Source organism: Misgurnus anguillicaudatus, chromosome 5, assembly GCF_027580225.2.
Source record: "Misgurnus anguillicaudatus chromosome 5, ASM2758022v2, whole genome shotgun sequence".
Lineage (NCBI taxonomy): Eukaryota > Metazoa > Chordata > Actinopteri > Cypriniformes > Cobitidae > Misgurnus > Misgurnus anguillicaudatus.
Genome location: NC_073341.2, coordinates 28250713 through 28265249, shown reverse-complemented (window position 1 = coordinate 28265249; position 14537 = coordinate 28250713). Strand labels below are relative to the sequence as shown.

Here is a 14537-nt window from a genome sequence, read left to right as displayed (position 1 = left end):
GACCCGCACTGTTTATTTGCCCCCTATAGTAAGGTGACCAAATACAAACTGGTAACTCTCTCGATACATGCACAATCAACATCAGTCATCTTGCAAACAGACAACCGCATAGCACTTGCCCCTCCCACAAGAAGTGAAGTTTGCCTCTGACGCGCCTCAAATGCTTGCTTTTTCCGCGCGTCTACTTCGCTCTACACGCGCGAAATGCATTCGAACTGTTCAAGCTGCAAACCAGGCGCCGTAGATGCGATTTTGACGCCTGAAACGCGGTTGGTGTGAACCGATTGGGGTCAGGACATCTCAACAGCATGGCTAAATAACATAACAGTAAAATAAATAATACACATTAAAGTATTTGCTGTTTCTTTTTGATTACACTGTCAAAAAAAAGGTAAAAAAGCTGTCACTGGGGCAGTCCCCTTTAAAAAATATGTGCCATTTAGGTACAAATATAGATACAAATATGTATCTTTGAACTGCCAGTTTTTACCTTTGAAGTACTAATATGCACTTTTTGGGTACACAGTGTACCTTTTTAAAAGGGTACTGTCCCAGTGACAACTTTTGTACTTTTATTTCTGAGAGTGTACTTAACAAATAATAAGTAAATTTGTGACACGTTTTTTTTTCCTATAGAGCTTTTCACAATTTTTGCACTGTAGCAAATTGGCTTTGCAGTAAATACATACTTATAAAAGAGACATATGAAATGTATGCTATTTCTGAGATGATATATTGCTTTTATTTCTGTACACTGAATAATGCATACAGTTCACAGTGTGTTAGCTGCACATTGGTGACAGTGGTGAAATGAATTATTTTGTTTATCTGGAGGAAAAGCAAAAACATACTTTTATTTTAAATAAACCCCCGAAAGATCAGACTAGATTACTTTCTGCTGACTTTATGCAGCTTTTGTCTTCATAAAGCAGATATATTTTTATGAACGTTACAGTCATTCACTGTAAACATTTCTTCAGTTTCAAATGTCCATGGCTTTATTACATCATAAACATCACTATCTTTCTTGAACTGTGTGTTCTCTCTCTCTCTCTCTCTTTCATTCTTTCTCTCTCTCTCTCATCTCTCTTTCTCTCTCGGAACGAATGGTGGATTGTTTTGTCTTGTCACTTTCCAGTAAACAGAGATATTTCACCTCTGTGCTACTCCATGTTTATAAGCATGTTGGTTTATAAAGAAACACATCAGCAATGTCAAGAAATACTATTTTGTATATGATTTAAGATACTAAAATATTAATTTATTTAAAATAACATTTTGACACACTAGAAACCAAGTTTTATTTAAAGCGTATATTAACTATACAATCTATCTGTAAGTGCATTCCCTGGTAATCAAACCCACAACCTTTGAACTACTAATGCAGTGTTATGCCATTTAAGCTTTTATTGCTTTATTTTTTGAACGAGGTTTCTACTTTGGCTACATGGGGTGCATTTTCCCACCCCTGACCTGACCCAACTCAAATAGGAATGTTAATTTCATTCATTACAATGTAATGGATATTAAAATATAGATTTTTTTACTGCAAATCCTAAAGCTCTATTCTGTATTCAGGTGGACAGTTAGTCTAATGTGCCACTCCAGCCCGACACTACAGTGTTATTACTCTGATATGGTTTCCTGAGTAAATTAAACCTGCAACTTGGGAATTCCCTAAGGCACTGTAAGCTTTCCACTCAAATAAATGCATCAACATGTACTGCGGGTCTCAGATTTCCCCATCCGCATGGAACTCCCGATCTTTAATATGGATCCTGCTATTCCTCACAGACTCTTCCACACAAACATGTTCTTTAATATTGATGTGGAAATCCATAAATTTGCTTCCCTCTCTCTTATCAGTTCCAGCAAGAAATGGAAGTGGTCTTTATGTCTAAAAGTCACTAACCGGTTCCCTGCAGACTCTAATTTCTGTCCATTTGGTAGTATTTGAGTGAGAAGCATAGAGCAGCTCATAAATCTTACGACAGTCTTTTGTCTGGAACAGAGAGTTCTTGTTCTGCATTAATTGTTCATCATTGACCTTTAGACAGCTGGTGTTCTGTCCATCTCTCTCCTGTTGCTTTCTGTCAATCTGAGGCAATTTGTTTTATGGCACAGACTTTGAGAAAACTGTCAAATAAATGGAAATATTGAATTACAAGAGGTTACATAATGTTTTTATTTAGACACGCCATCTCGACCAGATGAAACTTAATTATATTTTGTGCAATAAAAGCAAATCTTTTTGTTCTAACCACCTGTAATCAAATATGCAGTTCATACTGTCAAAAGTACACTGTCAAAAAAGAAAAGGTCAAAATATGGTCCCTGGTTGTAACTGGGGTGGTACCCTTACAAAAAGTACATACTGTAATAGTACCTCAGAAGTACATATTGGTACCAACAAGTGCATTTTAGTTATATTAAAATTATATTTTGTACATATTAGCATTTTATTAAAGGGTGCTGCCCCAGTGACAGACATTTTTTTTTGTTACACTGTAGACATACCCACTGTAAAACTGGTCTGAAATTCAGCTCTGTTTATTAAAGGCTCTCTAAGCGAATAATGTGCGACGTCACTTCCTGTTGATGTTTGAACTGTTTTCAAACAAACGGAGCGTAGCTAACGCCTCCCCATCCCTCTACCGTCCGTGCTTTCATGAACGTGCCCAACCCCCACCCCCAAATGCTTCTTGTCGTTTATTGGCTGGAACACTTTGTTATGTTTTGTTGTGCTAGGTTTGGCCACTATGTTGATATTGCCGTTTGTCGAGCCTGAGCTGTCTACAGAGATCGCATTTTTTTTTACAGTTTGATCAGCGGACAGGCAGCAAGCAGATAGTGAGGAGATGTTTGATGTATGTAACAAAAAATGTTTTATGGTCTAAAACGCGTCAATTCGCTTAGAGCGCCTTTAAACATAAACACAAATATGTTCTGATTGGCTGCCATTGTGTTGCATCATGCCTATTGCATTGTACTTATGATGAAAATATGATGAACTCTATGTTGTAACAAAGTGCTTTAAGCGATCCTCCGGGGAGCTATTTCAGTCACACAAGACCAATTCCTACCTAATTAAAGGGATAGTTCACCCCAAAAATAAAAATTCTGTCATCATTTACTCACTCTCATGTTGTTACAAACCTGTATTAATTTCTTTGTTCTGAAGAACACAAAGAAAGATATTTTGAGAAATATTTGTAACCAAACCGTTTGTGGACCCCATTTACTTCCATTATTATTATTTTTCCTACTATGGAAGTAAATGGGGTCCACAAACGGTGGACAGAACTTTCATTTTCATTTTTCAACTATCCCTTTAATGTGAATTATATCTTTGACTGATATCTTTAATATCGCTTGCAATAAAACAACATATTTCTGACCAAGAAGGTAACCTGACACCAACTACCCCATATTTTGTTTCTTATACTCATATCACACAAAAAACACTTTATCCAGCTTGGAAAGTAACTCACCACACAGTACAGAGCCCCTCCTACAAAGATTCGTCAGTCTTTACCCATTAATGATTGGGTTTTTTCGGGAAGGAGGGAATTCCTTTGCTTGAGCGGCCATATTGAGTGTAGGAATTTTTCCCATAATTGAACTGTGACATCTTCCTAATATCTATTATCTTTGGTTAAACCAATCAAGTACAGTACAAAAACATAAAAAGTGCTGTAAAAAACAAAAAGAGTTTGTAGCAGATACAATATATTCTTAACGATGTTTGCTTTGTGTCCTTAGGTCTGGCTGTTCACCAGATCATCACCATCACTGTGTCCCTCATCATGATCGTCGCAGCCTTGATCACTACACTAGTCCTTAAAAACTGGTAGGAAACATTCTTTTCTTGCATGTCTCCCTGTCTATTTGTCTTACTTCCTGTCTATCCGCCTTTGTCTGTCACTCCCTATTCCTCTACCGCTAGCATTTTAATATCCTTACTTTTTCCCAGTGTTAAAGCTGCTGTAAGCATGCAGTCTTAGTTTCTGACAGACACCCGCTCGATCCAAAACCTGTTAACTTAAACTATAAGTTAGAGATGAAGAAAGCAGCAACATGTAATATTACATAAAGATAACTCAAATAAAACAGATGAACTTTGCTTTACGCTAACCAACAAACTGATGAAGTGCATATACACTCACCTAATGGATTATTAGGAACACTTGTTCAATTTTTCATTAGTGCAATAATGTAATTAACCAATCACATGCAGTTGCTTCAATGCATTCAGGGGTGTGGTCCTGGTCAAGACAATCTCCTGAAATCCGAAAGAAAGGTGATTTAAGCAATTTTGAGCGTGGCATGGTTGTTGGTGCCAGACGAGCCGGTCTGAGTATTTTACAATCTGCTCAGTTACTGGGATTTTCACTCACAACCATTTCTAGGGTTTCCAAAAATGGTGTGAAAAGGGAAAACAGTATGCGGCAGTCCTGTGGGCAGAAATGCCTTGTTGATGCTAAAGGTCAGAGAAGAATGGGCCGACTGATTCAAGCTGATAGAAGAGCAACTTTGACTGAAATAACCACTCGTTATAACCGAGGTATGCAGCAAAGCATTTGTGAAGCCACAACACGCACAACCTTGAGGCGGATGGGCTACAACAGCAGAAGAACCATCCTCTGATGGCTACTTCCAGCAGGATAATGCACCATGTTACAAACCTCGACTCATTTCAAATTGGTTTCTTGAACATGACAATGAGTTCACTGTACTTAAATGGCCCCCACAGTCACCAGATCTCAACCCAATAGAGCATCTTTGGGATGTGGTGGAACGGGAGCTTCGTGCCCTGGATGTGCATCCCACAAATCTCAATTGCAAGATGCTATCCTATCAATATGGGCCAACATTTCTAAAGAATGCTTTCAGCACCTTGTTGAATCAATGGCACATAGAATAAAGGCAGTTTTGAAGGCAAAAGGGGATCAAACACAGTATTAGTATGGTGTTCCTAATAATCCTTTAGGTGAGTGTATAGGCTTAAAAGCACAAGACTGGCACACAATGACTGGCGCAATCTGATTGGCTAGTCACTGAGACAAGATTGATGTTTTAGGACACCTATTTTAGTGATGTCTGTTTAATAAAATACATTTATTATGAGAATGTTCATTGGCGAGGAAGGCACTAATAATTTACTACCCAAATACTATTATTTCACAAACTCAGGTTACACAACAAATGTTTTGTTGTTTTGATTGTCTTATTAATACATTTATTAAAATGTTTTATTTGCTGTTAATTTACTAATCCTTAGGCAATCCAAGATGTAGGTAACATTGTATCTTCAGCAGAACAGTTAAGATTTATTTCTGAACGAAATGCAAGTCCACCCAGTGTCTTTGGGAGTAGAAAAATAGGTAACACAAAATTAACCCCTGTGGTTCCTGACAATTTATCAAGGTCTTATGAAGTGAATCATCTGAAAACTGAATGCTACAGTATTTACATTATTAATTGTATTTTACGGCCTCAGTCCACAATGCATCTGACACTTATGGATAAATTCCTGTCAGGTCTATGTGCCCTACTAACTGATGTGGGAGCTCTGGAGAGAGATGGGCAATTGTATCTTGTAATATAGCCACTTGCATCACACTTGCCAAAAAGAGTAATAAAAACAAAGCCATTTTCTTTTTATCTGAGATGACCATTTGTGTAATGTCCACTTTATGCAGTGCCTTTTATGGGAGCAAAAGCAGTGAACCATGCACTTCCTGCCACATTACTGACGCATGTGCTGCCCATTTGTCTGAGGCTATAGGTACCTGTGATAATCTATGTTGCAGAGGTGTAAAGTACTCAAGTGTTTTTACTTCACTCAGGTACATTTTTCAAGTATCTGTACTTTATAAGTGTTTTTCTTTGGCAAGCTTTTACAGTACTTCACTACATTTCATAAATACAAGGCTTTTTACTTTTAATACTTAAGTACATTTTAAATCTAGTACTTTTTTACTTGTACTCAAGTAAAACTTTAAGGTACTTTTACATTTTTGTATTTTTTTGTGTAATTAAAGTCACAATGAAACTTATTTTCCCCGTCCTGACGTATATCCGAGTGAAACGGCTAATTGCTGCTATTTTTTCCTGGTACCCGCCCACTTGCCATACCCCGTGACTGAAAGTAAAGAGAGATTTGCATTTTTGAAAGATTATGAAGACAAATACATAAAAAAAATAATAATAATGAAGCTCACAGATAAGTCATTTGTAAAAAAAAAGACCACAATATTCCAAAAAATTAAAGTTTTTAATTTCATTTTCGCCAGGTTTTGGCCTACCCAATTTCAAAAGCTTCCCATACCCACATGCAGAGGTTTACATACAAATGTTTGGTATCATTTTACAGGAAACCCTTTGAAATTACATAAAACACTGTTGAAAGTGCTAAACATGGTTGTATGTGATGTCAGTCCTCTAATAAACACAAAAATAAATAGGCGCTTTTTGATGTTTTTTTTTTAAAGTTTTTATTTAAAAGTGTATAACTCTGGCCCTGAGTGCCTCAGCTCCCTGCAGACAGTTTTGTTTGATTCCAGCAATTGCCAGCTTACAGAGGAAAAAAGATTTTTTTCTCTATCATAATCTATGCAAAAGTTATTTTACTCCAACTGATGGGAGGAATAATACGCATATGGAGTACAATTTCTGCCAAAAAACATTTGAAGTGCTCCCATAACCACATACAGTGGAATAAATGCAATTGCTTTATATCATTTTAAAGAAAACCCTTTGAAGTTACATAAAAAGCTGCTGTTTGTGACAAATAGTGTTATTTATGTTGTTTTTCATATGATGAAACACCAAATTTTCTTTTTATATGTTGTAAATACTGCCTCTGATAGTGTATAACTCTGGTTCTGGGTGCTCTAGCAGACTGCAGACAGTTCTGGTTGTTACCAGCAGCAGACAGTAAACACCCAAAAAAAGAATGATCTCTTTAGCATGTCGCATTCAAAAGTTATTTTCATTTTACTGAAGTGTCCGAAAATACATTTTCATATAAATATTATTTTTTTGTTTTGGACATATAATAAATAACAAGGGATTATTCATGCACACAACCTAAGAAAATGCTGTGAATGGACTCATTTTTTAGAGTAGGACCTAAGAGAAAAGATGGTGTATCATTTGTGGCTATATGTGCTATCTGAGGCAGTCCACACTCAAGTTTCCCATATGTTTACAAAAGACGATTTTTTACCTTATTATTCATTCAACTATTGTTGGATATGTGTTGATAATAGAACAAAAATAACGCTGTAGCCTTATTCCTGAGAATGAGAGCTTTCATTTGATATAAGACTTGCCCATTTTTGTCATACTTGAAAAATAAGAAATATGTGAATATTAAATCATATAAAAAATTATTTTGGTGTGTGGTTATATTGTAAATTAAGTGTAAATAAAATTATTAAAGTAAAAGATTTATAAAATTGATGAATATCTGGAGAAAGTAGAGAGTCTAAGCTTTCAAACAGTATCTCATATGTGTTACTGGGGTCCATGATGGACCATTAAAGATTAAAAGAATATTTTATTTGAGTCAAAATACGAAATTTTGTACCCGGGACTGGGTCCTCAGGGTTTAAGAGGTTAAGCATTAAACGATATTTAATATGAAATGTAGTGGAATAAAAAGTATGATATTATGATATTACACTCTGATAAAGTACAGATGCTTAAAAATGTATTTGATTAAAGTAAAAATACTTTACACCTATGTTATGTTGTAAACTATGTTAAGTTTCTTGCACAAAGTGATTGTTTTGCTTCATAAGACATCAATATAATATAAGGAGCCACTGGCGATTTATTCTGTGCTTCGGTTTTTGGACTTTCAAAGTACTGGCACCTGAGGACATTCATTTTATAAATCACCATGGACCACAATTTCAGCTGTTCTACTGAGGAAACAATGTCGCCTACATCTTGGATGGCCCGAGGGTGAGTAAATGAACAGCATTTTTTTAAGTCAACTAACCCTTTAAAGGCCCAGAAATGAATATGCTATCAAAACAAAAATTCATCAACGTCAACACCCAATTCAGACACTTGTACACAACATGTCTGCGTCCCCCAATCCATGTTAAATGTAGGACAGACACGGCGGTTCAAGGTATGATTTTATGTTGGCTTTGTGAATTTGGTGCGTGTTTTTGTAGTTGTGCGCAGTCCGGGAATGGCCGACACAGCAGCCATCAGAGAAAGATCAACCAGCAGGAGGAGAGCTGTCAAAACCTGACCGACTTTACGCCCGCACGCGTGCCCAGTAAGGTGGACATCTTCACCGCCTACAACGACAGTTTACAGTGCTCGCACGAATGCGTGCGGGCCGGCATACCGGTGTACACGGATGAGATGATCCAGCACACACCCATATACAAGACATCTTACAATGGAAACAGGCAAGAGTCTTAAGTTCTCTATTTTTACTGGTTATGAGTGGATGTTTGTGTTAGATGTGCTATCTCTGGTTTCTAAGGCTTTGTAATATATAGGAGCGTGTTCATTTTACATTTACATATCGGTTATGTGTGTTTTCTAGTAACTGATGTACCAGTTAAAGGGACACTCCACTTTTTTTTGAAAATATACTAATTTTCCAGCTCTCCTAGAGTTAAACATTTGATTTTTACTGTTTTGGAATCCATTCAGGTGATCTCCGAGTCTGGCGATACTACTTTTAGCATAGCTTAGCACAATTTATTGAATTTGATTAGACCATTAGCATCACGCTCAAAAATGAGTTTAGATATTTTTCCTATTTAAAACTTGACTCTTCTGTAGTTACATCATGTACTAAGACTGACAGAAAATTAAATATTTTTTAAGAGGTAGGAAACTATACTCTCATTCCAGCGCAATAATCAAGGACTTCACTGCCGTACCATGGCTTCAGGAGGCGCAATGATATTACACAGTGCCCGAAAATAGTCCCCTGCTATTGAAAGCTACCAAGGGGACTATTTTTGGGCACTGCGTAATATCATTGTGCCTGCTGCAGCCAAGGTACGACAGCAAAGTCCTTGATTTTTACGCCGAAATGAGAGTATAGTTCCCACCCATATCGTCCTAGAAATCACAACTTTTAATTTTCCGTCAGTCTTAGTACACTACATAACTACAGAAGGGTCAAGTTTTAAATAGGAAAAATATCGAAACTCTTTGGTTATTTTTAGCGCGATGCTAATGGTCTAATCAGATTCAATGGATTATGCTAAGCTATGCTAAAAGTGGTACCACCAGACCTGGAGATCAGCTGGATGGATTCCAAAATGGAAAAAAATCAAATGTTTAACTCTAGGGGAGCTGAAAAATGAGCCTATAAAGTGGAGTGTCCCTTTAAACCAAAGGAAAGCCTTCTTGTTAAACTGGACCAACAAAGCAAAGCAAAATGTATAAATGTATGAAACTTCAAATTTAGTATACATCATATTTATTTCTGCTTGTATTTGCCATTTTAATTGGTTTTGAAACAGCCGTTCTTAAAGGAATAGTCTACTCATTTTCAATATTAAACTATGTTATTACCTTAACTAAGAATTGTTGATACATCCCTCCACCATCTGTGCGCGTGCACGCAAGCGCTGGAGCGCGCTGCAACGCTTCGATAGCATGTAGCTTAGCCCCATTCATTCAATGGTACCATGTAGAGATAAAGTTAGAAGTGACCAAACACATCAACGTTTTTCCTATTTAAGACGAGTAGTTATACGAGCAAGTTTGGTGGTACAAAATAAAACGTAACGCTTTTCTAAGCGGATTTAAAAGAGGAACTATATTTTATGGCGTAATAGCACTTTTGGGAGTACTTCGACTCGCCTGAAAAGTCCGCTCCCCTTCTCCCTCTCATAATGGGAGAGGGAGGGTGTTACTGCGCCGAGTCGAAGTACTCCCAAAAGTGCTATTACGCCATAAAATATAGTTCCTCTTGAATGAATGGGGCTAAGCTAAATGCTATCGAAGCGTCGCAGCGCGCTCCAGCGCTTACGTGCACGCACACAGATGATAGAGGGATGTATCAACAATTCTTAGTTAAGGTAATAACATATTTTAATATTGAAAATGAGTAGACTATTCCTTTAAATGTATGCATTTAACATATTTCCTTTGCTGACATATTTAATAAAATACCAATTTAGTTATCTGCCTTTTGGAAACCCCGTTCAAACTTGTCTTCCAAGCCATTGTTTTCAAACAAGGTTAAAATGTAATTGAACAAATGCTCAATGTTCTCGAAGAAAAGACAAATCCCATATAAGCTTTATCATACTAAATATGTCTGTGCTGGGTGCTTATGAATACAAACCCTGGTCAAGAGGGGTTTAAGGAAAAGCTACTGTAGATGCTTATGTTTGCTGTATAACACACAGTGAGCCACATCAAAATAGTGTGAGACAGAAGTGCTTTAATCTGGAGCATTGAGGAAATGATCTGTTTGTCTATTCTAGACCATCATCCACCGAAAGGCAGCTAATCCCTGTGGCCTTTGTGTCTGAGAAATGGTTCGAGATCTCTTGTTGAGGCACTTTTACTACCTTCGGGTTGAGCCCACGTCTTCAATTTGTGCCCTGGTACGTACTTCATTTCAGGTGGCTTTGAAGTCCACATGATGCAATTTTACAACAGCGTCTTTGTTTGTGGCAGAAAATTGCATTTCTTTGGGCTTGGGGCTCACATTTTTTGTCTGAAATGTAAAAATACACCAAGAGCAGAAATGTATTGCGATGCTGAGAATGACACTATAACTAATACTGTAGCAAAGTTTTCTATCTAGAGATGGAAAAGTTTAGAGCTAAACTTCTATCTTTTCTACTTACAGGATCCTATTGGAAAATCTGTGAAACAAATATAAAATGAAAGACTGATACACAAAAGCAAGAACAACAGCAAACAAGCAATTACAGAGACTGGAACAAAGACGGACAGGTGGTTTTGTACAAACGTTGGATCTCTCTAGAAATGGACTGAAGAAGTTTATTTTTCTAGACTGATTGAATTGCTATGGATGCCACTCCCAAATTATTTTCCATAGACATGTGATCGTTTTAGAAATGATATACCTAGAGCTGATATATTATATACGTATATAACTGCACATGTGGGTGCGCTGGAGTGACATTCAGCTGCCGAGGGTCTACCGAGGCTCTCTCTGATGGGATACGTCATGCGGAGGAAAGACTTTTCTGAACTTTGTGCCAATAATGCCATTATGTGCCACTACATATATAGATGGGACGTGTTCGGTTTCGTGGATACTTACAGACACAACGTTGAACAATTTGAGTGACTGTCCCCCAATATCAATCCATCAGTCGTTTTTGTATAAAAAAAAGTATGAATATGTATTTGAAACATATGTTTTGAAATAGCTGTGTTGCATATGTCCAAAAATATTTATATGGAGCACTATTCATTTAGAATAAAATAATGAATCCATTAATGAATAGTAGACCAGGTTTTAATTTCACTACATTGTTACTAGGCCCCGTTTTAAAGGAATAGTTCTATTTTTATACTAATGAGGTTACTTATGTGTTCGACAGACCCAGTTCACATGGACTTTTGGGACTGTTAATCTGCAAGAGTAGAAGATTTTTTAAAAAAACAATCAACGTGGAAATCAGATTCAGCATATTGAAGCTTATTTGATTTGCCAAAGCCATGCTTCATATGTTTAATTTCTTTTATTACCAGTTTTTCCTCATTAATGGAGGATTACAGGTATTAATCATGTTTACGGACTCACAGATCCTCAAAAGGTGTTTGATACCGTGCATTTACCAGACAACAGCTGGTTTAGGGGTCACGTTTAAGTAACGCAACAAAAAAAGGGTTACTTTTAAAAATTAATGTAATAAATCACCAATCAACGATCAATATTCAGTTTATATATTTATTTTAGTGCCGTTTTTTTAGTTGTGTTTATACTTATTTATTTGAAAAATGAAATCTGAACTGAAAATGTTCATACATCTCTTTATGGGATATTTTGTTTTTATTCAAGGTAACAGTTTATTATTTATTGTCTTCACATTTTTTCTATCAACAGAAACTTGTGCAATTTATTTAAATAGAAATCAGCAGTGCAGTCATTCACAAAACACTAAACTTGCCAATCGGATTTGTGTGTGTTTGCGTGTGTGTGAGCATCTATGTGTGTGTGTGTTTAAGATCGCGACACCAAACCAAAGAGCTCTTGTTGGTAGCAGTATGTACAGTAAAGGCCATTGTACATCTCCAAAACAGAGATGTTTATGGATTATGTTTAGTTATGTACAGGTACAAAACACAGGCAAACACCGTGAAAGAGTAAAATAGTCGTTTGCAATAGTTTAAAAGTAAATCATGTTGGAGTAAATTTGCTGATATGACTTCAAATGTTTATATCCATTAGTGAAATCTGCTTTCATCTCGAAAGACAGCAATACACACAAAGAAAATACGTTCACACACCTGTATGTTTTGTCCTAGATGATGTAAACTGCACTAGCCAATGAATTCAGCCATTTACAACCATTATTACTACTAACCACTAAAGCTCTGGATTATGTATGTGTAAATGTGTTTTCTTTATATTTACCTCTGTTGTGATATTTCAAGCTCTCACAGTACCAGTGGATCCGTCTATTTTGTTTACATCACACTGCAGACGTTAATGACAGATGAATATACATTGACTTTGTGCCAAGGCTCGATACAGACAGTGTTGTTTTGGCTGTAGCTGTGGCTCTCCTATTAATGAGGAAACACCAGGTCATTTGTTTTGCATTTTAATACGAGGAAACTTCATGGAATCAATACCCTTAACAAAGGAACTTTCTTAAGTAACTCATGCAGTAGGAGAGATGTTTTTCCTTAATATCTTTTTTGAAGAATGTCTGAGATGAGTCTGGGCTGCTTGAAAAGAATGAAAGACTTGCGACTCACGGAAGACGTTTTGGCTGAATGATAACTATTTTCAGCTCAATATCATCGTTCACTCCGAGAATGAATGTTGTTCCAAAAACATCTCATTCGACAGCTTAATAAACGTTACGTCAATTAAAATAAAAAACAGACACCTGGTCCGTGTAACTGCCAGCACAGGAGAAAAGGTTTTTGCGCTGTGAGTCTGATAAACATGAAGCTTTGAGTCAGCAGTCAGAATCAGTTGAACCAAAAGCAGAAGTTTAGTTGACCATTTTCATATGTGCATTATGCTCGAATGTGCTTTTCATCTGTATCATAGCTTTCTTTAAAGGAAACATCAAAAAAACAGTGCAATATCTTTTTTGTTGTTGTTTATGCTTTGATGTATACGTATAAATCAGAGCTGTCCTCATTGTTTGGCATGTAAATGACCACAGCTTACTGTAAAGGCTTTTATTTATGTCACATTGTATTTTCATGTGGTACTATACTCAGGCATCATCAGTCTACTACTGTTGTTTTATAAAAATCTAATGTTTACGGGAACAAACCTTTGTTTGCCTCGGTTTCGTTTAATTTTGATTTTGTATTGCACAATTGCAGAGTCACATTTCACTACGACAGGTTTCATATGGTGCGGATCACATTTAATATATCCCTGACCACCCCACCCTCCCAAAAAGCCAACACTTGTCTGAGAGATAACGCCAAATTTCTTCTCATGTGACCCGTAAAAGCAGTTCGACTTAGAGGCTTAGTAAGGAAGCATCAGACAGTCCTTGACTTTGATTTGTTGCAGGTAGAATATAACATCGCTTCATATATTCCATACAAAAACAACCTGATACCTGTTCTCTTGTTGCCATAGAAATAAAAACTTTGTACTTTGTGTACCTTAACTTTTTTATATTTGTGTCTAATATATCGATGAGTACCTCTTTTTCTTTTTATATAAGATCTATGAATATAGTACACAACGCAATGTAAGGTACAAATAAAAAAACAACACACGAGAACACACACGGATACTGTATGACCTGACAGTCTCTGTGTCGAAATAGTGCTGTGTACTTTTTATTTTGTGTCTTTGAGCATCTCTCTCTCTCTTTCTCTTTTTGTAGGTATTGGTAAAGTTACATTTCCAGGTGACATTGATTTTGATTCTTGTTCTAAAGCTCTCTGTGTTTTTGGCCACTGTAAATGCCGCTGTGATCAGAATCTGTACATTTAGTACTCTCTGCTATTAATAAGATGTTAAATGAAATGGGCTGTCTTTCTATAAACACCATCAAATGTTTGTAAAATGATTATGGGGTGTTATTTGGACCGGGAAAATGATATTGAAAATAAAAGTCATTCAAAAAAGAAAATTGCTGTACGTTGGCATATTATGGTTGATTGTTTTGTAGAAACATTTACTGCATACTTTAAGCATCCAGCTGTTTTTATTTTGTTTGTTTGTTTGTTTCAAAAATTGCATTTCATAAGCAAGATTGTCCCTTACATTTTATTATTTCTATTGATTGAGCTTAGATGTGTTTGTTGTCCAGGGGCTTCATTTATAAAAGTGCGATGTAGGAACTATCCTACATTTC

The 14537-nt window shown here is 36.5% G+C and overlaps 1 protein-coding gene across 2 annotated transcripts in view; it reads left to right on the top strand.

The window, feature by feature from the left end:
* ajap1 (adherens junctions associated protein 1) overlaps window positions 1-13952 on the top strand; it is a 64098-nt gene extending 50146 nt beyond the window's left edge. For both annotated transcript variants that reach the window (XM_055168356.2, XM_055168355.2), the window contains 4 exons: window positions 3763-3850; window positions 8193-8435; window positions 10482-10604; window positions 10853-13952. In XM_055168356.2, the coding sequence (XP_055024331.1) occupies window positions 3763-3850; window positions 8193-8435; window positions 10482-10554 (404 nt within the window). In that variant the 3' untranslated portion in view covers window positions 10555-10604; window positions 10853-13952. The remainder of the gene's footprint in view (window positions 1-3762; window positions 3851-8192; window positions 8436-10481; window positions 10605-10852) is intronic.
* The last annotated feature ends 585 nt before the right edge of the window (window positions 13953-14537 follow it).